Source organism: Lissotriton helveticus, chromosome 4_1 (genome assembly GCF_964261635.1).
Source record: "Lissotriton helveticus chromosome 4_1, aLisHel1.1, whole genome shotgun sequence".
Lineage (NCBI taxonomy): Eukaryota > Metazoa > Chordata > Amphibia > Caudata > Salamandridae > Lissotriton > Lissotriton helveticus.
In genome coordinates this window covers 1,735,534,801-1,735,560,725 of record NC_136063.1, presented here as the reverse complement: position 1 = coordinate 1,735,560,725, position 25,925 = coordinate 1,735,534,801, and the positions used below count along the sequence as shown (strand labels likewise).

At 42.5% G+C, this 25,925-nt stretch overlaps 1 protein-coding gene across 1 annotated transcript in view; it reads left to right on the top strand.

The window, feature by feature from the left end:
• Positions 1 to 25,925, top strand: part of DRP2 (dystrophin related protein 2) — a 547,219-nt gene that overhangs the window by 299,748 nt on the left and 221,546 nt on the right. The window contains exons 6-7 of the mRNA XM_078686308.1: positions 4,098 to 4,244; positions 8,235 to 8,313. Of these exons, the coding sequence (XP_078542434.1) occupies positions 4,098 to 4,244; positions 8,235 to 8,313 (226 nt within the window). The remainder of the gene's footprint in view (positions 1 to 4,097; positions 4,245 to 8,234; positions 8,314 to 25,925) is intronic.

Below are 25,925 nucleotides of genomic sequence, written 5' to 3'. Positions count from 1 at the left end.
TCTAGCTAATACATTGTGTAGCTTCATTTAGGTGTGAACATGTTGTAGTGCTCATGTCGTCCTATTCACATTTGTCTGAGAGTTCTTTTGCTTCTTGAAGTTGAGAAACAGTGCTTGTTTTCAGTTTTTCCTTAAGGTAAGCCTCCATGAAGGTTTGTTCATTGCAATGTGTAGATATATGTTTCCACAAGGAATAACAAGGGCACACAGTGATTTGGTGGTAATTTCCTAGTGGTATTTGAGTTTGGTAAGATAACTATTGGTTCAAATGGGGCCCTTGTGAGCCCCATCCTCTCTGAGAATGTGGCATAATTATAGCCATTTCTCTGTATAGTGAGCATTTCTGCTGCAATCTCCCATATTGAGTGATTAAGAGGGAGCATGCTTGTGTCTCCCAAGATCAAATTAATTCTTTGCCCTTTGGGTGCCATTGCTCCTTAGTGGCTTCCATTGTCCGAGCTTCTTTTGCCTTGTTTGTGTTTCTTTCAATCGTCATTGCTGGCTTGAAGCCTAGGTGTTGGTCTGATTTATATCCGCTGGTTTCAGTGGGAATGGGAGGCTGTTGAGCCTCTCATTACTTGAGCATAGCACAGCCCTGCATCCTTCATGATGGAAAATGTTGTGTAGATCCTTGGCTGAAACCCCCTTGTTGTGGCAATTATGGCAGATTCTACTGCTATCAAAGTCGTGTAAGGGGTTGAGGCACTTCCTTTTTTTTATTGCTTCGCTTGTCCCTTTGCAATTCCTTTTCCTTTTATTAGTTGTTGATTATCCAGTTTGCCTCTGTCTCCCTGATCTCATGTTAGTGTGATCAACCTAGCCTGGCCCGCTCCTAGGTTTTCCTGCTTTGAACCTCCTTTGTGAACAGGCTCAAGTCCTACGTTCTTAGGTTTGCGCAAATATAGCTGGTTTGCTGGGTCGCTGGTTCGCTCCTTTTGTATGCTCATATTGTGTTCCTGTTGTGCTCCTATTGTGCAGTAATATTAAAGAGGTTGCTCTACTTAAGTTGAATTGATTGTGCTGAGCCTGAGGTAGAAGATGTCCAAGATGACCCAAGATCAAGAGGAGTATTACCCACAGAATTCCACACATTCAGCGCTCTGCTGCCTGGCACTCACAGGCTTGTGAACAGAATCCTGGTGAGTGATGTGGCAGCCACGAGGGCTACAGAAGGACACAGCAGGGTGACACAAGTGCGATGGCATCATGAGGCGCCTCCGCATCTCCATTCAGTTTTCCTCCTCTACCCCCGCTCTCGGCCAAGCCGCCTTCAGCCAATCAATACCAAAGGGGATGATGGACGGAGCGTTTGAGCAAATCAAACACTCACCCCCAGCCAACTGATCTGGGTTTAATCCATCATCATTCTTCAGCACACCCCACCACCCCAGTTAACACATGGCCACATGCAAATCAGTCTGACCCTGTGTCTCATGGGAACTGTCCAGCCCGAACTGCCAAGCCATGTCTTCCCTGGACTGGAAACAAGCATCCTGGGACCGGTTTCTGGCTAATCAGCCGTCATCAGCCAGGCTAGCTTGAATCCAGTGGCAAAGTGAGCAAGGGATCCACGTCTGGGCATACCCTGCCAACTTAAGGTGGCCAAGCCTCTGTCAGCCAAGCCATTGCCCCCGTTGTAGTTGGCTTACGGCAGGGGAATTTGGAAGGCAATAACGGAGGTCAGTCTGACGCAGTCCGATGGTCCGAATCAGACAGCACTGCAGTGATGTTTCCTAGCCCCGCCTCCTCACCTCACTTCCTCGCAGTGTCACTTCCTCACCTCGCTTCCTCGCAGTGTCATGTCTGACCATGATGAGAGCATAGACAAACCAAAGGGAAAAATCAATGGTATGGGAGTCACTGGAACACTTGACCAATTTTTCACAATTTCTCCTTGATGATTGATATATTACATTTTGGTCACTTCCCTCAACCCTCATAGAGGGGATAAACCTCCGAACTTCAGGTCCAGATAATATGTTAACTTGAGTGTTCAAGTCCATTGACACCGGCCTATTGACCATCCGTTTGCCATGATGTCAGAACGTACAATGGAAGACTCAGTCTCACTTCCTACTCTGATTTGAACACTTTTGACTGCCTAGTAAAGTTTCCTGTATCCCCTGGACTTATCACCAGCATTCCTAAATATTGTGTGTTACACAATCTTGCATGCAAATACAAAGCCATCCAGTTTCTTGGACCTTGCCGTCTTGACACCGGGGTAACTAAATATTCTATATATATATCATTCATACACGATCTTCTATGCAAATACAAAATTATCCAGTTTCCTGGATCTTCTGAATTTACAAACAGGATAACCAAATGTTGCATATTTCATTCATACACAATCTTGCATGGGAATACAAAAATCATCCATATTACAATGCCAAATGTCGACCTTTAAAAGGAGGAACAAAAACTGCAGTGTCCTAATCTTAAAGATGACAACTTCGGGTTCTACCTCCCCCCATGAATAGGCAGAACTTTACTGAAATAAATATCTGCTTACCTTCTGGTGAGATGAAATAATCCATCCGATGGGAGTAGGCAGTATTTCAGGCTGTGGCAGTCAGTGAGGCCAAACGAGGCTCCTGGCTGGGTTGCCAAATGTTGGAGGAAAATCTGAGACAAAAGTAGATAAGACGCAATTGGCAAAGTAATATAGGTTTACTCAATATACTGCGGGGAAATCATCAGTCACCTCTGTGAAAGTTGAAAGCTGATTCAAAAGTCCTGAATGCAGGCAGTGATATTTATACTGACAAACCACAAGATAAGTACAACTCCAAATGACTTATTGACGTTTAGCAGTCTCAGTGATGACATCCAGAAACTCAACGTGTGGGTGTAGGTTCTTAAAAATGAACCATACAAAAGTGCATGTTTATGTGACCACACACTGCATGGTCATATCGTGCTGAATACTAACTGGACCAAGCTATCTGACCTTTACTCTGTGTGGTTTTTACAACAGCATGCACATATTTGTTTGCATATGTTCTAGGGAAGGATGTGCACCTAGTGTCTCATCCTGTGCATGTGTTTAAGCAGGGGTGTGAGGAACCGCAGTGCTTAGAGGGGAAACAGGGTCCTATTTGATGGGTACGTCTCATTCTTTCCAATAGCAGATGAAGATTGTGATGACCAATTTTGTGCAGTATCTCATATGAGCTAAATGCAAGAAGTTCCGTCAAGTTTGCTGAAACTGGTGTGATGTGACCTGTTTGTTTCTGCTTAACCCACTGTCTTTGAGCATGTATCTGTTTCCATGTATGGGTCTGTCGCTGATTACATAGGTTTGATGCTATTTCTAACCTTAAAGGTACACATGGGTGTCTGGAGTCTTAGATTTGTGGGTATCTCTACATGATGCTTCTCATTCTGCCCTCAATCACTTATCACTTTAAAGTCAACAGCATATGTGATGCCATCCTTTGTTGTTAAGAGTAGTGGTGTGATTGCAGATATGTCATTAGTGATAAATTTCTCTGATGCAAAGTGGGGCCCAAGATGGTCGCTATCTCCTACTAGCTGTCGCTAACTGGTGTTAGCGACAGCTAGGTAATAGGGAGATAATTTTATCTCCACTCTCTTGGTTTTTAAAGCCAAAAAAGCTGAGATAAACCCCCTTGATAATATGCCCCACAGTTTCAAGGCCCTTGTCGACATGATTCAAAACGACTAGTTATTATTATATTCATATACAAAGTAACTAATACGGCAAAGTAATTAGGTTGCTCCAAAGCTTCAGCACTTCTCTGGGAAAGGCTGTCGTGAGCTGTTCTCATGTTCATGGTTTCACGGTTCCTCACTGTCCTGTCTTGGACCACAGTTAGGATCTGTTGTCTGGTCGTGTGTCAAATGACTGGTCTCGTTAGTTTACTCTTCCCATTTCCTTCTTTTATTTTCGATAAGTCAAGGCAGGCTGCTTTTTTAATGATTCTTGTTTTGGGCGTTTCCAAAAAAGAATTTGATCTAAATACTGCTTATGCTTTTTACCATCCAATACAGATAGGTAAAGATAGGTAAAGCGCCACTAAGTGATCTGTTGCCTTTCTCTACTTTTCCTCTCATTGCTTTTGGTGCTCTAGTTGTTCAAGGAAGAGCTTTCTCCGATGAAAGATGGGGTGAAACTTGTCAATGACCTCGCCCACCAGCTTGCCATCTCAGACGTCCACTTGTCTATGGATAATTCACGGGCATTGGAGCAAATCAACACCCGCTGGAAACAACTGCAGGTAAGAGGGAATCCTGTTTGATAGAGGGTGGTAGAAATCATAGTCCTACAATACACCTGTAAAAGCAGCATCATTATTGAATGAAAACATGGTGACCCTCGCATAACATGTGAGGTGAGTAAAATTCACCTCTGTGTTTTAATTTCATGCCTCCTCCACAAATTGGGCTTTGTTTTGGGAGAACGCCTTAGTAGTATGGTACTTTCTGAAACCCACTATTGAGGATACAGTTCTCAAGAGGACATTCCCCCACAGCCTCACTAGCATGATTGTGTGCCCAAATTGCTTCTGTTTTACTCCTGCAAAAAATACACTTGAACTATTATCTCGAACTCTGGTAAGACTATATGCACCGATCTGTACTACATGTTTGATCCCTGTGATTATTTGTATTGTTATCTTTTTACCCACTTGATTGGCATTGTAGCCACCTACGTATACTGTTTGATCTATTGATATATCTGTCTGACTATGCTCCCTCATGTACCCATCTGTGTAAAGTGCTCTGATATCTGCAAAGATCTTGTCCGCGCTATATAAAACTTTCAAATAAATAAAATAAAGGCTCACATTACAGAAGAAATCATAGGGTCAAACAGGCCACTACATTTACCTCTTAATATCTTTTGAGCGGTGGACATTAAGTTCTATAACCCCTAGGAAGGGAATTGTGAAGTGACATGAAGTTTGAAGACAGAAATCATTCCACCCAATGAGGGAGTCTTCATGGCCCTTTGTACATATGATCTGCAAACTGTAGCACCGAGACACCGTAAAGGTTTATCCAATCTAAAGAAAGTTGGAAAACTTCCTCAGAAAACACAGCATTACTTTACAGAATAAAGCTTCCACAACAGAACTTAATCTATCTAACTCGACAGGGTTGTGCAGGGTGACTAACTCGACAGGGTTGTACAGGGTGACCGCCTGATGAAATACTTTTGAAAATTCTGGTTTGCTTGTGTTTATTTCTAACAAATTCCGAGCTTATGGGGTCTGAAATGTATTTTGAGAAATGAAAGGAGCACTATAGATGGGTTGAGTAAGACAATGGTTAAGAAAGACATTTGAACACTGTGTGAAAATCCATCTAAAACACAACCTTTAATCTAAAAAATTGCAGCGTAGTCATATTTTGATTATTTTTCCAGACGTTGAATTTGTTTGTTCAAGAATGGGTCTGCCTGAGATATCCAAGGACTATCAAGCCAAATTTAATGGTGCAATATTTGTATTATGGCAGTATTCTAGAATTTATGGATCTTTGATGCCTGCTTAAAGTATAGGATATATATTTATTTTACTGCTTAATGTGTTGAAAACAACAGCCTAGCTTTGTGGACCATAAAAGTGATATTTTCAAACACAGAACATAAAAATCATCTTTACCAAAAGATGCATTTTTATACTCTGAGTTCAGGCATACTAACCCCTGTTTCTCTATCTTGTCCCAATGGGAAGATATATGCTTATAAGATGTTATAAATGAACTCCCCATTGTATCCTATGGGACCGATAGCATTTCCATAGTGAAAAACGAAATACACTGTAATTCACTACCAGGACATGGTACACACAACAGTACCTGTCCTATCTTTCAGATACACTGCACACTGCCCAATAACATCACTCACTGTGCAAAGCAGGCAATGGGATAAGTGGGCTGACCCATTGTCCTATGCTACATGCTGTGGTGGGCAGAATCAAAATGTAAATGGCACTTGAACACATCAATAGATGAAGAGGGCTGATGGAAAGCCCCAGGATTCATGTATTTTTTTATGAATTCTGTGGAAAACATAAGACTGATGAAATGTCTCAAACTGTTTCTAAGCCAGTCCTAAAAACACAGATGAAATGAAAAGGGGCAGTGTTAAGTATCTGGTTCCCGGGCAGCTTAGCTTGGAATGTTTATTCTTTGCAGTGGATTTTATTTCCATTTTCAAAATATTTTGAACCGGTTGCAAAACTAGATCTTGCTCATTATTTAACACATAGATCTAATAATACCCGCAAATGTGCTTCCAATCAAGGTTTTCAGTCACAAAACGTATTAAACGAATCAGTTTGTCAATAGGATGGAATGAGATATGTTAAATAATATGTGAACACTAATGGAGTAAATAAGGGTCATGATTGCACACTCTGATTACACATTACCGTGCCACAGGGAAACTTCTTGATCTGATAGTCTCCAATCAGTAAAAGCGAGTTCCTGTTGATAATTTCATCCTCTTAATGAGAAATCTATTTTTAAGTAATTTAAAGCAGCAGCTAATTCATTGTCATAGTGCATTGTCTTGAAATATTTCCAACACCACACTTTTATCCATAAATGATAGGCATGCATGCATCTATCATAGCCGCATCTGACGCAGGGACCCAGGACCGGCTCACATAATTTACTCTAGGTCATCGTAAAAAGTATTTAGCAGTAAGAAACCTTGTGAGTTTCAAAATCGCAAGCTTTGCAACTGCAAAATATCTTACTATGTAAGGCACTACGTAGTAAGATATGTATCAAGGCCAAATGGGTTCGCAAGCGCCGAAATTCGCAGAATTTCGGCGTTTGCGAACCCATTTTCGCTAAATGGTATGTATGAAACAATTTGGGTGCAAAATAAGGAATCGCAAAATTTGCCATTCCTTATTTTGCAATTGCATTTAAGGAATTGCAAATTTTGCGATTCCTTAAATGCAATGTATCAAGAAAAAATAAATTCCAAAATGCCCATAAGGAATCGCAAATTACCACCAACTACTAGTTGGTGGTAAGTTGCGAATTCTTTTACAAAAGCATTTTTTTTTAAATCCAAAGGTGCCATGTGACGCTCATACATGCCCAAAGGCCATGTATGTGCGCAATATGCCCACACATGTCATTTTCAGGGGTGCAGCAGGGTGTTCTTGAGACACCCCTGCACCCTTGAAATTATTCTCAATTTGCGATTAGCAAATTGCGAATCGCTATTTGAGAATAATTTCACATTCATTCCTATGGGCCTCCTGGCCCATAGAAATGAATGGGAAATTATTCCTTAATTGGGATTAGCAATTTGCTAATCGCAATTAAGGAATATTAAGGAATCGCTAAAAAATAGCGAATTTCTTCATACATACCAGTTTGCGATTTCTAGATAGCGATTCCTTAAAAATCGCTATTTAGGAATCGCAAAAGGGTATGTTGATATATATGGCCCTAGTGTTTTATCGCATATTTCAAACATAAAAACTTTCACTGTGATTTTCTTTTCTTTTCAAATCAGTGTTATTTGTTAATGATATCACGACTCACCTGGGACATCTGAAAGGATGTGCTTCGAAACAGGCCTTAATCCTGCATCTACTGGTTTCGGCATGTCCCACTGATGATGATAGGGTTAGACAGCCTGGTTTCCATCTCTCAGCTATGAAATTGAAGACGTTTGGGAAAAGTAACATTTGAAACACCTCATTTTCTGAATCAGCAGCCATTCCTTTCCTGATTCCATTATTGGTGTCACTGATTTGTAAATTGTCTTTTCCTGTAAACTTATTATTTGCATAGGTTTACTAGTTTTCCCATTCATTTGACTTTCTGTTAAAAATTATGACATTTGGGCAACGTGAACTGTGCAAGCACATCCCATAAAATCTTCGTTTTGCAGTTCTTAGATGTATCTTTTTGTGAATATGGTTCATTCTGCTCTGCTGCAAGTTGCCCTTTCGCAGAAACATATTTGGTTTGTATCTCTTACTATTTAAGTCAGCTCATAGGTACTGCATCACTTGTTAATTGTTATTGCTCACCTTCAAACAATCCTACTCTTATAGCATAAGTGATATCTTAGTTTATATGTATCACATGTAAACATTGTGTCTTACACAGGTGGGCAGACACAATGGTGGAGTTTCTGAACTTACATTGAAAGGGAAGTAGATGAAAACATGTAGATGCATATGACATTCAATATGCAAAACCTGAAACTAAGCTTGTTTCTCCCTGAGCAGGCCTCCATCAATGAGCGCTTGAAGCAGTTGCAGGATGCCCATCGGGATTTCGGACCTGGCTCCCAACACTTCCTCTCCAGTAAGTGAGTAAAGCTTTTAAACCACTCAGTCTGGTTAGGAACCAGCTTGTGACATGAACAGGATGAACAACAGATTCCACATGCCACTTCCAACAGTCCAAAGAATTCACTGTCTGCTTCTTGTTCACATTTTCCCAAATCAGGCTGCCCTGGTTGGTAGAGCCAAGATGGATACCTTGACATTTGTTCATGAACGACAATTCACCAAAACGCCATGGGTAGCAGAAGTGACACCACACACTCTTTTTGAACTTAAAGGCATCACAGGAAGTAGCATCATATGGCCCTTGACCCTGAATCACAAGAAATGATATCTCAAGATCTTTATCCAGATGAAATCACATTAATTGACTTCCCGGAACTCTACTGTTTACCTCAAAGAGAAAATGTCCAGCTAAATCACAGGGAGATGCACAAAGAAAGAGATTAAAAAGCACTCACTAGTACCAATAATTCATAGGGGCTAGTGGTGGCTGGTGGCTTTTGAGAGTGGCGAGGCGTACAAGTCATCTTTGAGTAAGCAAAGCAAGTGACCAATGACCTAAGGGGGTTCCAGGCTAAAAGACACTGCCTCCACATTCAGCACACAGGCAAATGCATGCCAATAGGCTTTGCATTAGCGTTATCTCACATTTTCTTTGCATTAGTGTAAACTGAGGGTGCGTGAAGGCAAATTGTAATCACTAGAATAAACAACTCTACTATATGATGGATAATTTAGCCAGTTACTATATCCATAGAGTACTGTCTTTTCACTTGTAAATTAATTGCATGCAAGATTTTGCTACTCAAAGTATGCTATTCATTGGTAGAGACACAAGACAAGATTGTTTCAGGTATAGTTATAAGGTCTATGAGTGACTGACTGGCTCTGTTACAAAAAGTATATTTATCAACAGAAAACGAATTAGTTAATAGCTTCTAGGCAATAGTGCTTCACACTATCTAAAATAGAAAAGGGCGTGGTCTTGGCATTATTCAGGAAGGAAAAGGTATGCAGAGGTGCTTTACAGGCTAATAGCAAGGTAATATTTAAAATGTTTCTTTTCATTTTACAGTTCTGCTGCACTGCCGATATTATTTTAAATTGTCTCTTTTTGTTTATAAGATAAGGGCTTTTTTATGCATGAGGTTAGACTGTAGTTGTGTACCACTGGACACCCTGATTAGTGAGAGGGACTGTCAAATGAAGTGACTGTGTGAGTTTTATTATGAAGCAATGGTGTTGTAAACTTCAGGGGAGCAGTGTGCCCCACATGTAATACACCAAAAGCCTGTGTGATTATAAAAAGCAGTGTGTTTCAAATATTAAATACATGGAATAATGCCAGCTGGAACCAGAAAACTATCACCACTTGTTTATTATTTAAAATGTACATGACTGATTGAAATGAAGACAGGCTGTCATTACCTTTGAATTGAAATAAGTATTTTATCTGGCTTCGTTTCTTTTAACACTTTTAACCTTTTTTTATTGCTCATTATTATTTCTCCGTATTGCTCGCTCAAGGTCATAAGATGCCTAATTCTAAACCACATTGGCCTCTGATACTCACTTTTTATCATTATCTGCAGCTCACACACCCATCTCAGTTATTTCTAGCTGAAAAAAATAACATGGACTATATGCATGTTTGGTTTTGCAGGCGCCTTACTTGTCTGCCATGTATGTCACCGTAAAGTAGCTTTAAAAAAAAAGTCAAGCTAAGTCTGCACACATTCTCGGGGACAAACAGCACAAGCACAGCTCTGCTGTCAGCACGGATGTCTTCACTTTTTATCTTCGCACGCTGCCTGAAGAAAGATAATTGTAAAACCTTCCCGCCCCGTGCAGGCTAGCCGCTCTACTGTAAATTTTGAGGTTGCTTAATGCCAATGCAAACGTAGCTCTTATAATATTTATCATATTAAATACAACGAGAGCTGCACCGTATTGGACAAGCAAGGTAACACAGCGCCCCAGTGAAGATACAGAGGGCTTCGCTCTCTACCCCACCCCCTGTCCTCAACTCAGAGTGGATTTGTACTGTGAAGCCTGAAGTGCGCATGTCAGGCTGGCCGTGTCCTTACACGGCACTGAAGCTCTCCATGGCAACATCTAAACCCTCTCCCTTCGTGATGCCATTTAGCAATGTGAGTAAATGCAGCACAGCCCTGCCGCGGTAGGAGTATTTATATGCTCTAAAACTTACTATATATTGCATATGAACTATGTTGATGGTGTGATTTACTCCTATTTATAGTTAATTCGTTTTTACATCACCGCTTGCACAGTATTATCACGCTGGCAAATCACTGAAATGAGGATTGTGTTGAAAAACAAATATTTTTAAATTGTGCACTTTTTAATTTGTTTACTTTTATTTTATATTGTAAAGAGTACACAAACCAGAATGGCTTTGTGCCTAGTCAGTGTACCTCCCAAATATTAGGCATCGCTTCTATATGCAGGACCAGGTCTCATCCCGTTTCCCACATACAGTGTGCCTCATCCTGGACCTCGAACAGGCATGCAACACGATGACATGAGAATACCTGTTCTAAATACTGACCCTCATGGGGGTAGGCGATTGTCTCCTTTGGTACAAGAAATTGCTTTATATACAATGCCACTTTCACTTGGAGTCTTATTTCAGCAGCCTTTCTGGTGGGCAGGGGGAATAGACAAGCTAGCCCTTTGTCTGCCCTCCTTTTTGCAATACGATGGAGCCACTCGCTGTTCGCCTCCGTTGGGAGGGATGGGGCATCCCCTGGCTGACGGCCTGCACGCGGTGCCCCTATACACGAATAACCTGCTGCACTAACTCTGCGGCAAGCTTGGACCTCTACTCCTTTGCTACCATATTAAACAGGTTCACCCTGGTGACGGGCCTCTACTTTAACTGGGCTAAGTCCAGTGTTTACCTGTTATGTCCTGGGGTCCCCCAAGAGGTGTCCCTGGTAGGGCCACCCTCAGCTATCGAGGCGTCATGATCCGATACCTAAGAATTCACCTGTACCCTTCGACCGCTGATCTCTTCGACAGAAACTTGGGACGGGCCCTGTCATCCTTGAGTCCCCGGTGCACTTTTGGAAGCAGTTTCCGCTTGCAATAACGGGGAGAATTGCCCTATCAAAGATTGTTATCCTTTCTCAACTTCTATATTATTTTATAAATCTCCCCCCCACACTCCTTTTTCTGAGATCTGGACATCATTGAGAAAGATATTATGGGGAGATTGGCGCCACTGCATTGCATTGGCGAAACTGCCAACGGGCAAAGGCGGACTGGGTGCCGCTACCTATGAGGCTTATTATCTGACGTCTCAATTACAGGGGTGTCTCGCTGGCTAGTGGGTGTCACACCCTCATGATAGCTGCAGCCCAGGGCCTTCTGATCCCATAACACCCTACACCCATCCCCCTGACCCCTACACACAACAATAGCTCGACGCTGCATGGTCAGGGTTCACGTCCTTATGTGTCATATACCACCATACGCACCTGTGCTCCAGCTACAGGGCCTTTGATGCCCCCACCACCCAGGACATACCCTGGCTGGACCTACGTCATTGGCGAGAGCATTTCCTGGACACGGTGGGAGACCTCTTCACTGGAGGCGACTACTCACCTTCGAACAATTCTTAGTTGACAACGGATACTCCCAGGCCAGTCCTCGTGTAAGAGCATCTCCATAACTCTTTCTAATTTCGCTAGTCTATAGTGGACGATGAGCCCCTGACTCCCATACCATGTCATCACCTGGCTCTACAGGGCACTGACTCCGTTCCCTGCACTCCAAGTGTGAGGATGATATTAGGAGAGTGCTAATCGACAAAGAGTGAGAACAGGCTTTTGAATTCCCCCAATCAGTCTCACGAAATGCATGATTCAAAACATCCAATTTTCCATCCAGCACGGGGCCTTCTTACCACCTGATCAACTCAATCACTATTTCCCCTTTGCCCACCTATGCTGTCCCCAGTGCCAATGGTCATCTGCCGACATACGCAATGCTCTGGTCCTGCCCATCCCTCTCCTGCTATTGGTCTTATATACGTGCGATCCTACGCAACATCAGGGAACCCCCAGACATGGACTCATGGGAGGCTGCCGCTTTGGGCATCTTCAAATGCCAGAAACGGCATACAAGGCACACACCTTCTTCGCCAGCCTGGCTCTCTGTTTGGTAAAGAGGACACTGAGGATGCTCTGGAGGAAGCGTCAGTGCCACCAGCAGTGGCATAGCACAGGGCGGTTTGTAAGAGGGTTAGAGCTGAAGGTGAGGCCCTCCAATATGAGGAAGCCTGTAGACTATGTAAGAATATTCCCCTCCCTGACGCCTGGGAGACACTACTGACCAAATTTGCCAAGTAACCTCACTTGCGATCCCCTTCCTCGCTTTTCCCCAAGACCCGGCGGGCCCTCTGCCTCTTATGGAAGGACCCCAGTCACAGGACTCCTACCTGGCCCACAGCTCCCTGAGGGCCCCCTCTGACAGCGCGGCATTCTGCGGTCACATTCCCCCCGCCCTTGCGGCGCTGCGCCAGAGTAATTTATGTTTCCCTCCATGACCATGTTACTCAGACTGAAACTCCTCATCACTCAGCCAACCCATTGCTTCTCTCAATTGCACTGATCCTACATCTAAGGTACCTGGCCCTCCCGCTTTCTCTTCCCCTCTGTTCCTCCTTAGCATAGTCTCATAGGTGCCCCTCCTGAAAACTGCCTGCCAGATTTACAAAGAGTTCATGCAACACAAGGCAGCAAGTAATGTTTTTTTTTTTTTGAGGACCTCCAGCAGGTCCTAGCTACACTAGTTCTTAGATCAGAACATTGTCTATTGGCGGGAGATTTTAACCTTCATATGGAAGACCGGCAGGCTAAGGACGTTGTGAAGCTATTAGATATCACATCTGCTCTGGGGCTGCTCCCCTATCTTTCCGGCCCGACCCATGACAAAGGCCACACATTAGACCAGGTTTTTTCCACCTCACCAATTACGGTCACTGCACTCGTGCCTGTATTGTGGTCTGATCATCACAGGTGGTGATATCAGTGCCAAATATCTGGCACTGAGAAACCATCTATCAGAGCCCCCAGGCAACTGGGAAGGAACTACAGGGCGTATCATCAGGTCTCCCCTGACATGTTATCTCAGGCCCTGGTGAATCATCCTCTCTCCGTCACGGGGAATCTGGAGCTCGATCTAGAGACCCTGCAGTCCTGGCTCCTGGCTAGAGTGAATGAACTAGCGCCTGTACAGCCCCCTAGATCAGACACCAAACGATCTTCGGCCCCCTGGTTCACGGCAGAGGTCGCCCAATCCCGCAGACAGTGTAAAGTCGCTGAACGTGCATGGAGGGCCTTATATGACGGGGAGGCAAAAGAGACCTATAAGGCCATGATGAAATCATATCATGCTTTAATCTTACAGGCTAAGAAGTGTTACTTTGCTAGGAAAATTGAAGAAGCAGCCAACTCCTGCAAGGAAATCTTTCAGATCGTACGCGAATTCACTACCTCCCGCTCGATCTCGGACCAGGAGGCTCCAGATGAGAGCTGGGCGAATACCATTGCTAATTTTTTTACAACTAAAATCAGACAGATTCAGGAGTCCTTCTCTCCGAGATTGGCAGGGGACCATTTGACTCTGTCTAATGAGATAGCACACCAGCCTATCTCTGGCCCGGCCCTTCTGGACTTTCCGCCCCTCACAATTGCTTCATCTTTGGCTCTGATGAGGAACCTGAAATCTGGTTCACCTTGTGATCCTTGCCCGGCAAAATTTTTAGCCAGAATGGCTGATGTTGTCAACCCATTAGCTAATCCTATTCTGAATCTTTCTTTGAGTCAGGGATTTCTGCCACCTTCCTGGAAACAGGCTATGGTGATTCCCCTTCTTAAAAAGCCCAATCTTGCCCCAGAGGTTCCATCCAACTATCGGCCTATTTCGCTCCTTCCAGCACTGACTAAAATCCTGGAGAAGCACGTTCATAGCGTGCTTTCCAACTTCCTGGAATCTAATGAGCTTCTCCATGCGTCTCAATCGGGCTTTCGATCCAACCTAAGCACTGAGACGGCGCTTCTGGAAGTATCAGAGATTATAAAGGAGGTGCTGGATGACGGAGGCAGGGTGATGTTAGTCATGTTAGACTTGTCGACGGCTTTCGACACCGTCCCCCATGAGGATCTCCTCATAAGACTTCATGACATCGGTCTTGGGGGGACGGTGCTGAACTGGTTTTGTTCCTTCTTAGCCAACCGCCGGCAAACGGTCTGGGTCCCTCCTGGATCTGCCGAAATGCCGCCATTGGGAGTCGGAGTTCCTCAGGGCTCAGTGTTGAGCCCAACTCTATTTAACATCCTCATGACCCCTCTGGCGACTTTGGTGGAGTCCTTCGGGGCCCAGATCGTCTCATATGCTGACGACACCCAGCTTCTTTTCACCTGCCGTAAGAGCGAAGAATTCGATGGGGAAAGTATCCGTGAGTGCCTTGGGACTGTTTTTAACTGGTTCCATCTGAACAGCCTCAAGTGTGACTCGGATAAATCTGAGATACTTTTCTTTGGATGTCCTCTGGAACCGAACTGGCATGACTGGTGGCCTGTTGACATGTTCCCTCCGGCTCAGGCGTCCATTTGGGCTAAGAACCTGGGAATTAAAATTGACAATGGGCTAACGCTTAATTCCCAGGTGGCTACCCTGACTGGAACCTGTTTCGGCATCCTCCGGATGCTTCGAAAGTTTTTTCCTCTTTTGTCCCAGGAACACCGGAGAATAATTGTACAATTTTTGGATTGCATCGTCGAGCTAGTGCCTCAAACCTGCTGCAATCCCTCCATTGGCTTCCCATACGGAAGAGGATAAAGTTCAAGGCCCTGACATTAGCTCACAAGGCACTGCATGCCACGGGTGCTAAATACCTACAGAAAAGGCTGGCTTTTTACCGGCCGACGCGATCTTTAAGATCGGAGTCTTTGGCCCTGGCCGCGATCCCGCGTATAAAGAGGGCACGCCTGGGAGGGCGATCTTTTAGATACTTGGCCCCTCAGTTGTGGAACTCCCTTCCCTTGTCGTTGCGGTCCACGTCCAATCTGTTGGCCTTTAGGAAGGATCTTAAGACTTGGTTATTCTCGAACTAGATTTCTTCTGTCTCCTTCCTCTGTGCTTCCTGTCTGTTGTTATGTTTTTTAGCTTCTTTTTCTGGGTCTGGAGCATAAAAGCGCCGGGACACTCCTTTGGAGTAGCCGTTGCGCTATACAAGACCCATATATAACATAACATAACATGAACATGAGAGAGCAGGACTGCGCCACATCTATTAAGAAGTGGTGCAGTTCTGTTCTCTCCCTGTGCTAGTGCACTTCTGGCAGACATTCTCCAGTGCAGGCATCCTTTCCCCATAGAGCAAGATTGTATGTGGTGTGGTATGCATAGTTTTTGTGCAGGAAAGGCTCACTTCCTCCCAGAATGCGGAACACACACGAAGAGGATAAAACAGGAAATAGCTCTCCTTTTATGTCCGCCCAGCACAGCATATGATTTTGGCACAAATCCCTGTTTACAACTCTTTTTAGATAGGGATTTGTGTCAAAACCCATGGGTGGTTGTACGGGAATGTGAAATAAGGTAAGGGCCTCCAATAAATATGTTTTAATAGATAGCTTTATTTAAGAAAAGCTTTAAGATGTCTATATATAAAAAGCCTGTCTCTACTGGAATCTGGGACATGCCGTGTTCCAGATTCCAGTTATGACATCACCAAGATACCACAGAATGCCCATGTACCATGCGCTGATTACTTTTGGTTACAAACCACCACATATCATGTTTTGTGTTTGTTTTTTAAATAGCAAGCAAACACAAGGAGATGATAGACGGAGCGCTGAATCTTTTCAGACACTCACCCCCAGTCACAGATCTGGGTTGCAACCGTCATCATTCTTTAGCTCACTTCACCACCTCAGTTCAGACCCAGCTATATGCAAATCAGTCTTGACCCTGTGCCTCATGGGAACAGTCCAGCCCGAACTGCCAAGCAAGGTCTTCCCTGAACCGGAAACCAGCATCCTGGGACCGGTTTCTGGGCAGCACCCTTCATCAGCCAGGCTAGATTGAATCCAGTGGCAAAGTGAGCAAGTACCCAGGTCTGGGCATACCCTACCAACTTAGGGCGAACAAAGCAAACACAAGGAGATGATGGACGGAGTGCTAAATACCAAACTAGATTTTGTATCAGGTCTGCTTTAAAAAGTAACATAAACCTGACAAACATTCTTTGTAAATCTGAGCCTGCTTTTCTTGACATGTAGAAACTCATACACCTACTGGCTGGCTAGTCAGATTAAAGGAATAGCAAAAACCATCATACAGGTAATAATGTAAACAGTTATATTCAATTAAATCTAAACAATAAATTACTGTAAGAAGAATGGGCAGATAGACGGTGATATGCAACTCTTTCTATGCATGCAATGACATGACCACAATAAAGATGAATACAGGCTTGCCTAATTTATTGTTGAATGCAAGTTACATCTGCGATATGGAGAGAAATGGCACTGGAAAGGTTTACAATTCTCCCTAAGCTTCTTCCAGGAAGAAGACGACTATGATACTTCCTTTGAGAAGGTACTCCTTTATTGTCAAAATAGAATCTTTATTATTGTGTTGTTGATTTTCCCAGTTAAGGTGGACCTCCACCGAGTTCCATAATCATAAATAAAATTCATTGATTGATTGAGAAGGTGCCCCTTCAGATGAAAAGGTTTAGTCCCCATATACCATTACAATTATTTGTTGTTTTATTACTCCCAGGTGCAAGTTCCAGAAGCTACATTGCATTTGTCCATGTGTGACGAGTTGTAAGCAAGCAAGACACATGACACATACTAATCTGGCAGTTACCTCTTGCTTGTTTACTAGCTGCAATGCGTTTCAAAGGAAACAGGTCTGCCTTTCCCTACCTCTGTACCCAAGCCCAGCTTTGGTGTTTCTGTCAGTGGCTATAATCGAAGCAGTTGCTTCTGCCTGACCCAGCTGTCCTGCTCCTGCAACATAGCGATGGCACAAATTTCCACAAAAGAAAAGCTCCAATCTCCCCAATGACTGCAATGGATCAGTAGTGCAGCATTTATCTTACATCCTAATACTGTTCGGCTTGACTGCTCTTTCCCCAGAGGCATCTATATAAAAGGATTTTCTTAGGCTAAAGTGATGAAATATCTGTGGCACTTTTTCAAAACCCACTCGGACACACAAATCTGCATAGATTATGTGCTGTCCCTTAAATAATATAAGACCCATGTTGAGCAAGACGGCCTAAGTGGTAAGATATGTCTTTAATTTTCCAATTCAAATGTTAACAAGAACTTTAGATGTGTGTATATTGCACTCTACAAACGTGACAAAATAATTGGAGTTGCTATCTCCCAGCACAATGGTTCTAATTTTATTAATCTCAGAAGGCTGAAATGTTAGGATTCAAACATTACCCCTTCATGCTACATTCGCATCTTTATTTGACAGACACTGAACTTACAGAGCCAGCTTAAGGCATTGAATGTTTTTTAGTATTTTAGAAAGAATTAAAACATTGGAATATGGAGCACTCCATTGAAGACAATGGAGTGCTCCATGCTTCTAGGAGCCGGCAAAGGTCCGCAAAGCAACACTCCAATGTTTTCACAAAGGCCTTTTGAAGCCCGAGGGGATTTAACCTGTTCTGTGTTCACGTCGGCCTACGGCCGATCCAAGCACCATCTTCTGAAGTGCTGCTCACGACCGTTGGCCAACGCAGCCCCGCCCACTCAGTAGAACGCCTGTATTGCGGCGAAATGTCTGCTGCGGTACACGTGTTAAACCCCCTCGTGCTCCGAGAGGTTTTTGTTTTATTTGTTAGAACATTCTGCCCTCTAGTGGCAGAATGTTCTAATAGCCTTATACCCCATGGTATCTGGGATATACCGGCTACTAAAGATCTGCTCCCTTCGGCACGGGCCTTTAACGCTGGAGCGGGCATTTAAAAGCCGGTATAGCAACGGCGGGCTATAAGGCTAATATAGATACTGTAGAGCTCTGACATGGCTTAATAAGTGAAGCGGTTATTTATTAATCTACTGACTGTTTGCCAAATCAATATGCTTAGTAGATTTAATATATGTTTAAATATTAATTAATAATACATCTGCATTTCATGATAACATTTTGGACAGGTCAGTATCTATTTAAAAGTCAAGCGCTTACTTAAAACGGGGAACATCACTTACAACGCAACTTTTACCACGCAGTGCTTTTACATCGTAGCTTTTAGAACGCAAACCATTACAACGCATTGCGCTGGGGGGCGCTCTAGGATAGGGAATATATTTAATTTACTATCCAACACCTTCCCTACTATCCACAGGGACTGGAGTTGGAATAGTAAATTAAATAAATCACTATCCAGCGCCCCAAAACACTATGCGTTGTAATGGTATGCGTTGTAAAACTCGTGTTGTAAAAGCATGCGATGTAAAAGCATGCGTTGTAATGTCGTACATCCACTTAAAACAGAAGAAAGAATATTTGCATCAGTTAGCTGTCAAACTCTTGGTAGGCTCTTTGGGTTCCGGTGGACTGGTGGATGGCAGGACTTCTGGGGCAAATGAGATTGGACTGATCGCAATGATACAGTCATCTGATTCAGCAAGCTCTTAGCTATGCTTTCTGTTTGTCCCATTTGAAACAATTATTTCCATTATGACCTATGAGGCCCTCTTCAGTATAGAGGGCCATCGAAGCAAGAGGTTCAGGAATATTTGGCGGTAGAAACTGCAAACCAAAGCATACCCAAAATTGCAATTTCCCAGTTTTGTGGTTATAGAAAAACGATTGTGCTTTCCTTACTTCACATTTCATCACTAGTATTTTTAGGCACATATTTTGCAATCAGCCCTGGAAAGCAGTTAGAGTTGTTATTTTATCAGATCTAATCACTTATGTAAAACAGTTATTGCTGTTTTTCTTAGCGAAGTGGATAGAGATGCAAAATTCACTTTTATTTAAAAAAAAATTTGCATATGTTTGATTATCAATGCGAAATATGACACTGGACTAACATGATATTCCTATATAAATGTTCTATTAGCTCTAGGAATAGGATGATTTTTTTACTCATTTTATGGAGTCTTAAATATTCTCTCTAGGAGATAAAATATTCACAATCTGGTTGGAAAGCTCAGCGTTCTATCTATTTTTATTTTCACATTTTTAATTCACTTTTTTTTCAAAACGAGCCTGTGAATTTTTACATATGTTTGATTATTTATGCAAATTATGTAACTAGACTAACATGTTATTTATAAGTTAATTTCCATTAGCTCTACGAATTGGATGATTTTTGTACAGATTTTACGGAGGCATAAATATTCTCTCTAGGACATAAAATGTTAACAATATGGTTGGAAACCTCAGTGTTCTATCTATTTTTATTTTCACATTTTAAAGTAAACTATTCTCCGCTACATGCGTTAGTCTGTTTGTGCCCTTCCAAAATGATTGCAGCTTCGAGAATCAGGGAGAATATTGTATTTGTTTTTGTATTCCCTTTTGTTGCACAACTGAATGCAAAGCTTGCTTTCAGGAGTCACAATAAATGACACTTCCTCCTCTCAGTCATACTTTCATGGCATCACACCTTCGGGAAAGGAATTAAGCTTTTTTTTATACATTCAAAGACACAGTCATTCTGTTTTTCTTTATCTTTGCAGGATAGGTGACGTTTTCCTTGTTCCTGCTGATGTGGTCTCGGTACCCCCTGTGATGCCCCTCTTACATTGTGGGATAGTTAGTCGCAGATATGCAGCCTTGTCTGATTTTACAGTAACAAGGGTTCTTAGATGAGCTTGAAGAAGCTCCATCCACAGGGTTTAGGGACTCACCATATTAAAGGGAACAGCGGAGTGAGATTCCACAGGCAAACAAGGATATTGTGTCAGTCATTCTGCAAAGTACACAGGCACCAGAGAAGCTGTGGATGTTTTGTTTTTCTTAAAATGTTATTAATTGGTATTTATAGAATCGGAATGCTGAAATACAAGAGTTATCCACTGCTGCAGACATCAGTATGGACCAATGTTGGTGCACATTTGTCAATCACACTAGTGCGATGCAACAGGCACAGAGCTTGCTGCAACTGGAAGTAGGTGGATGGCTGTACTGACACTTCTCCTCGGAAACATTTCAGAGGTTTCACAAGAGACATTAAAAAGGTTAACATGGACATCCAGAAGGTAGGATTCGTGAGATGATTTAAAAGACACTTTCCACAGCTGAGCAGTAAAAGCAGGAAGACTCCAAGCTCAGCTGACAGTTATCCCCTTCTTCGCTGGGTTTAGGCTCGACCTCCCAGAGAGAGGAGTTCATAGGAGAGTTCCCAAATTGATAATATATTAATAATCATTCTCTTTCCTAAATACTAGAGTGGGTAAATGTCATCAAGGGGGTTCCAGGGACTAAGGTACCTAGTACTTAGGCACTTTCACTTCCCAGGTCAAATACGTTTTCCATCACACAATTCATTGAAGAGTGTTATTCTTTGAAAGTGTATGGAGCCGCACAAGGTTCCTGCCATTGATTTATGATTGGGTTCTATCCTCTGGTGTGGTGTAGGCTGAGGAATCACTTCTTCAAGTAGTGCAGATGGACTGTTTCTAACCAGTTTGACAAAGATAATTTCCATGTAAAGAAAATAGCAGGAGATGTGCGGCTGCATCACACAAAGTGTCCACTAATACTTTAAGATAATGGGAATGTGCGTGAAGAGCACTCCAAATTTGATGGAACTTAAACTGCTAATCAATTGGTGCTATGACTGATAAGGGTTGTCACTCCTTTGGTTAAACTATAGTTAAGACTAGCCAGAATGTTAGTCCAGTCATGCACTGTTCACGTGGTGTTATCTCACACCTTCTTAGTATTCAAACTAAATCAATAAATATATCAATCACTTTTCATTCATTTAATTATTCTTCATTGCATCAAAGTTCATGTTTTAAATCACATGTTTTAAATCAATCACAATTAGTTGTTTGAACACAATATATACATAAGATCAATTATCATGATTCTTTTTTCAAAAATTACAATCAACATTAGCACATAACACATCTTAATTGCGTGTCCGATAAGAAATATGCTGGGACTTCTTCCAGTAGTAGGTCACCATAAATGCGGGAATTGCTCGTGCTGTTCACAGACGGATGAAGGGTCAGTTTTTACATTCAATGGGATTCATTGGAAACACGATGTCTTCACAAATTGCTTGACTAAGAACGTGGTATATGGGATCGTATGCCCTTGTCCCAAACTTTATATAGGGAAGACTACACAGGAGGTTCGTCAGCGAATAATACAACACAAATCCAGAATAAGAAAAGGGACACCAAATGCCCCGTTGGTACAGCACTGGAGTGTAAATAAACACAAAGAGGAAGAGTTGCGTTGGACTATCATCTCCAAAATTGAAAGAGACCCTCGTGGGGGCGATATTGAAGGCAAACTAAATCAGCGGGAAGCGCTGCTTATTATGAAGTACAATACAGCAATAACAGGACTTAATGAGATCTCAGAAATCTTTAAGATGAACGTTTAGATGTATCTAGGCAGAGGGTTACCCAGAACTCCGCATTGGTGCCCCTTTTAAATATGAAAAATTAAGGGATGCCATTGGTTGAACACCTTCGATTGTTGTTTCGAATTTATACGTGGTATATATAACATCAGAATGGACCTCAAGTGCCCAACAATTTATTTATAGCAAACCGGCTTGTAAATACCAACGTGGGCGGTGAAAATGGACGAACACCTTTGACACCAGGTTAGAACCGATCGGGCCATAATTAATGTCTTTTAAATAAAGAAAAGTTTGCTTTGTCTTTAAATGTGATTATTTCACATGCGCCTCGTATTTTTTGCCAGCCACGACGAGACTCAATAAAGCTTCACACTGAAATAGGATTTCCACACTGCCACTTTAAAGATCTAAACAACAGTCCGACCATGTGACCGCGACATAGACCAATAAGAGGCAACGTCTCTTACTGGAGGCTGCTGCAGACTGACGGTCTACTGTGAAGGACGCAAACTATTTGGAAAGAAGGTAACCCGCCCGGTTTCACTCCTTCTCTTTTTTAAAAAACTCTCAAAACTGCCGGCCGACATATCAATTGACTCACGACCGTCCTCCTTCCATTTCAGGACGAACCTTTAAAAACAAGGGAATAAATAGAAAGTCAAACGAATTTGGGCATCGAGAGGCCCCGAGTGAATATGATGCGGTAAGCGTCCTTTGCCTTCCTTAACCCCCTGTATTGCGCACGATTCATATGAAGGAACTAAATGGATCCACCGTTTCTCCCCCTTTAGATCACGGCTCCACTCCAATTACTAGGTGAGTGCCACAACAGGGTCGATTCTGAGAACAAATAAATATGTATGTTTGAGTACCTTGGGCTAAATGTTAAAGATGTTGTTCGTCTCTTTTTGTCTAGAGTGATTTGACACATCCACCTAATCCATCTAGGAGGTGTTTCTTATTGAGAAGGTAGGCAGGCGGTGATAGGTGGTGCAACCATCAGTTATGTTACATGTTACTTGGACCCCACACTGATATTAGTATTCTCTTTGTTTTGTAGAACGTGTAGGTCCTGAGGAGAACCCCGCAGTGAGGGGTTCAAAACGCGTCGACCTTTGTTTGGTGCCTATTGTCATTTGAAATATAACGTTAACCATACCTAATAAGTAGGAATCTACCTGTAAATAGTTATCAAAAAGCTAATGAGGATAACAAAAGTATAATCATTTGTATGTACATAGAACCCACTATTGACTTTAGGACCAATAATGTTTATTTTTGTGTGTTTGGGATGAATGAAGTGGCCATTGTGTGAGTTGGATGTGTTGTAAAATTGTCAAATGTACTGTTTGTAAAACTTCATGTATTGTTTTTTATCTGTATATACACAAAAAGTATTTGATATGATGAGCAAATAAGAGTTCCACTAGTGAAAGAATTAATCAATAAACTAGTGATGTAAATAATATATTGGACCTGTATGTTTTTTCTCATAAAGGTCGGTTAGAATAAGTTTAAGTGACGTCCAGCACTGGCACTTGTGTTGTTCTTTTGATTGATTTGGCTCAGCCGTGCTGGCACCGAGTCAGGACCCTGTGTTGTTTTTCAGAGCCAAACACTGGATGGCAGATGTAAGATCTTTAATAAGTAATTTCCAACGCACTTGTGAGGGGCGACACGGGGAGAGGTTGTGCCGCATCTTCTCCAGTCAGTCATCAGCTGTCGCCTGTCAACATTCTAGAATGCACAGCTGATGACATGACCAGATGGAACAATATGTGCGGTATCCTGTAGTGGACACATAGGGCACAAATCACAACACTCACCGTCCCTCAAAAGACTTAAACTCCTGAGATCTCTGAGGTGCATCTACAACAAATGTATCAGAAACTCGAAGTTGAATTTCTTTAGAAGCCAATTAGATAAAGCTAGAAATCACCAGTTCAAACGACAATCCAATGCGCAACCTATCACTTCCCCCACAGGTTCTAATCCACAGCCAAATTGCAATGAATTTGCCTCCTTTTTCATGGAAAAGACAAGAAATATCGAAAATGACCTGCGGTTAGCTCCAGAGTACCATCCTCTCACACCTAACTGCAGCAGCATCCCACCCCAGAAGGCGGAAACACCAGTTCTCTCAGCTCACTCCTTCAAAAACAATGCTACGTGGAGCTCATTCAAAACGTTTGAGGAAAGCACCATTTTAAAAGTCAAAACGGCACTAAAAACATCAAACATATTTAGCAACCCTCTTTCAACTAATGTCTTTAGCGAGATCAAAATATCCTTACTCCCCCTCTGGACTAAAATAGTTAATGGCTCAGTACTCCAAAGATTGATTCTTGATTGCCGTAAAGCTGGCCAGGTCTACCCCATTAAAAAAATTCCAACAGTGGACCTCTTAGACCTAATGAATTTCCACCCAATCACTACGATTCTGACACTAGCAAAGCTTTTTGAGAAATGTGTACATTTACTATTGTGCAACCACATTGATCATTTAAGTCTCTTAGACCAATTCCAATCTGGTGTCCGCCACAGCATTGAATCGTCGCTCACACACATAGTTGATGATGTGTTAAGAATGTTGGATCGGAACGTGTTCTGCCTTCTTATCCTCCTTAACCGATTGTCCGACTTCGAAACTGTCAAACATGACTGCCTTCTAGGCCTTCCCAAACATAGGAGAGGATTACCGGGTTCCGTTCTTAACTGGTTTGCCTTTTTTATCCACAATAGAACTCAAAGAATCAAGTTTAATATGTTCCTCTCCAACCCCACACATGTCTCTTTAGGGGTCCCGCAGGGGCCTTCACTCTCACGCACTCTCTTTAACATATTCATGGAACCTCTACTCGAACTGTTGAACTTATCTGACATAACATGTACTCTGATTATACCCACCTGTACTTAAAAATCTCTTGCCTCGAAAATATTAGGTGTCTAAACTCAACCCTACAAAAACCACAAATCTGGCTGACTGGTAACCACCTCAAACTAAATGCTCTAAAAAATTAACTCCTGCTAACTTACCCTCCGAATCATGCACCAGACATCGTAGAATATATGAAACAACTAACTGTGCTGAACTGCATATCACACATCATAGAGTCAATGAGACCTCTGGACAAGAATCTGAACAGGCAGGAGCACATCAGCGCTGCGATCAAAGGAGCGAATTTCCACATGAACATTTAAGAAAAATGTGACCCTTCCTACCCCTGGATGACTTTAAATCAGCTGTTCAAGCACTAATGATGCCCAGGTTGGACTCTGGGTGGCTACCCTTTGTGGCCCATCCAGAGCTAAGCTGGTGACATTTAGGGCTTCCCTTAAATCTGCTGCTAGGCTCATTACAGGGTCGAAAGAAACCAATCACCTCACTCCTGATCTAAAATCCCTGAACTAGCTTCCATTTAAGGCAAGGATTCATCTGGCAATTGCCTGCAATACCCTTAAAGTCCTCCATTTCAAGACCTCAAGATACCTTGCAGAAAAGCTTGAATTATCTGGTGGCATTACTTTTCTAGAAGCTCCAGGTCCCTAATGCTGAAACCACCTAATTAAAAAGAAAAAATATAACAGACCCTTCTCAGGTATTGCCCCAAGATTCTGTAACACAGTACCTCCTGTAATCAGAATGAACCCATCAACTGCGCCATTCAAGAAAGAAGTCAAAGGATACTGATGAACACATTTCTGCTGTAGAACTCATGAACTATACTCCAGGACAATAGTTATCCTTTAGTCTGTACGCTTCCTACCCCTCTCAGACTATGTGCTTACTTCTCAGGTTGTTGTCTGTCTGGGTCCTAAGATGTTTTCGCTAAGCGATTTGTCCATCCCAGGTTCCCATCTTTATGTTGATGTTATTTCAATACATATCACCTTCAACGTAAAGCGCTCTGATACCTCCCAGGGTCTTGTTCACACTATATAAAACTTTATAAAAAAAATTCCATGGTTGAAGAGCTGGAGAAGCAATATTTTACCACCTGAAACAATGGTAA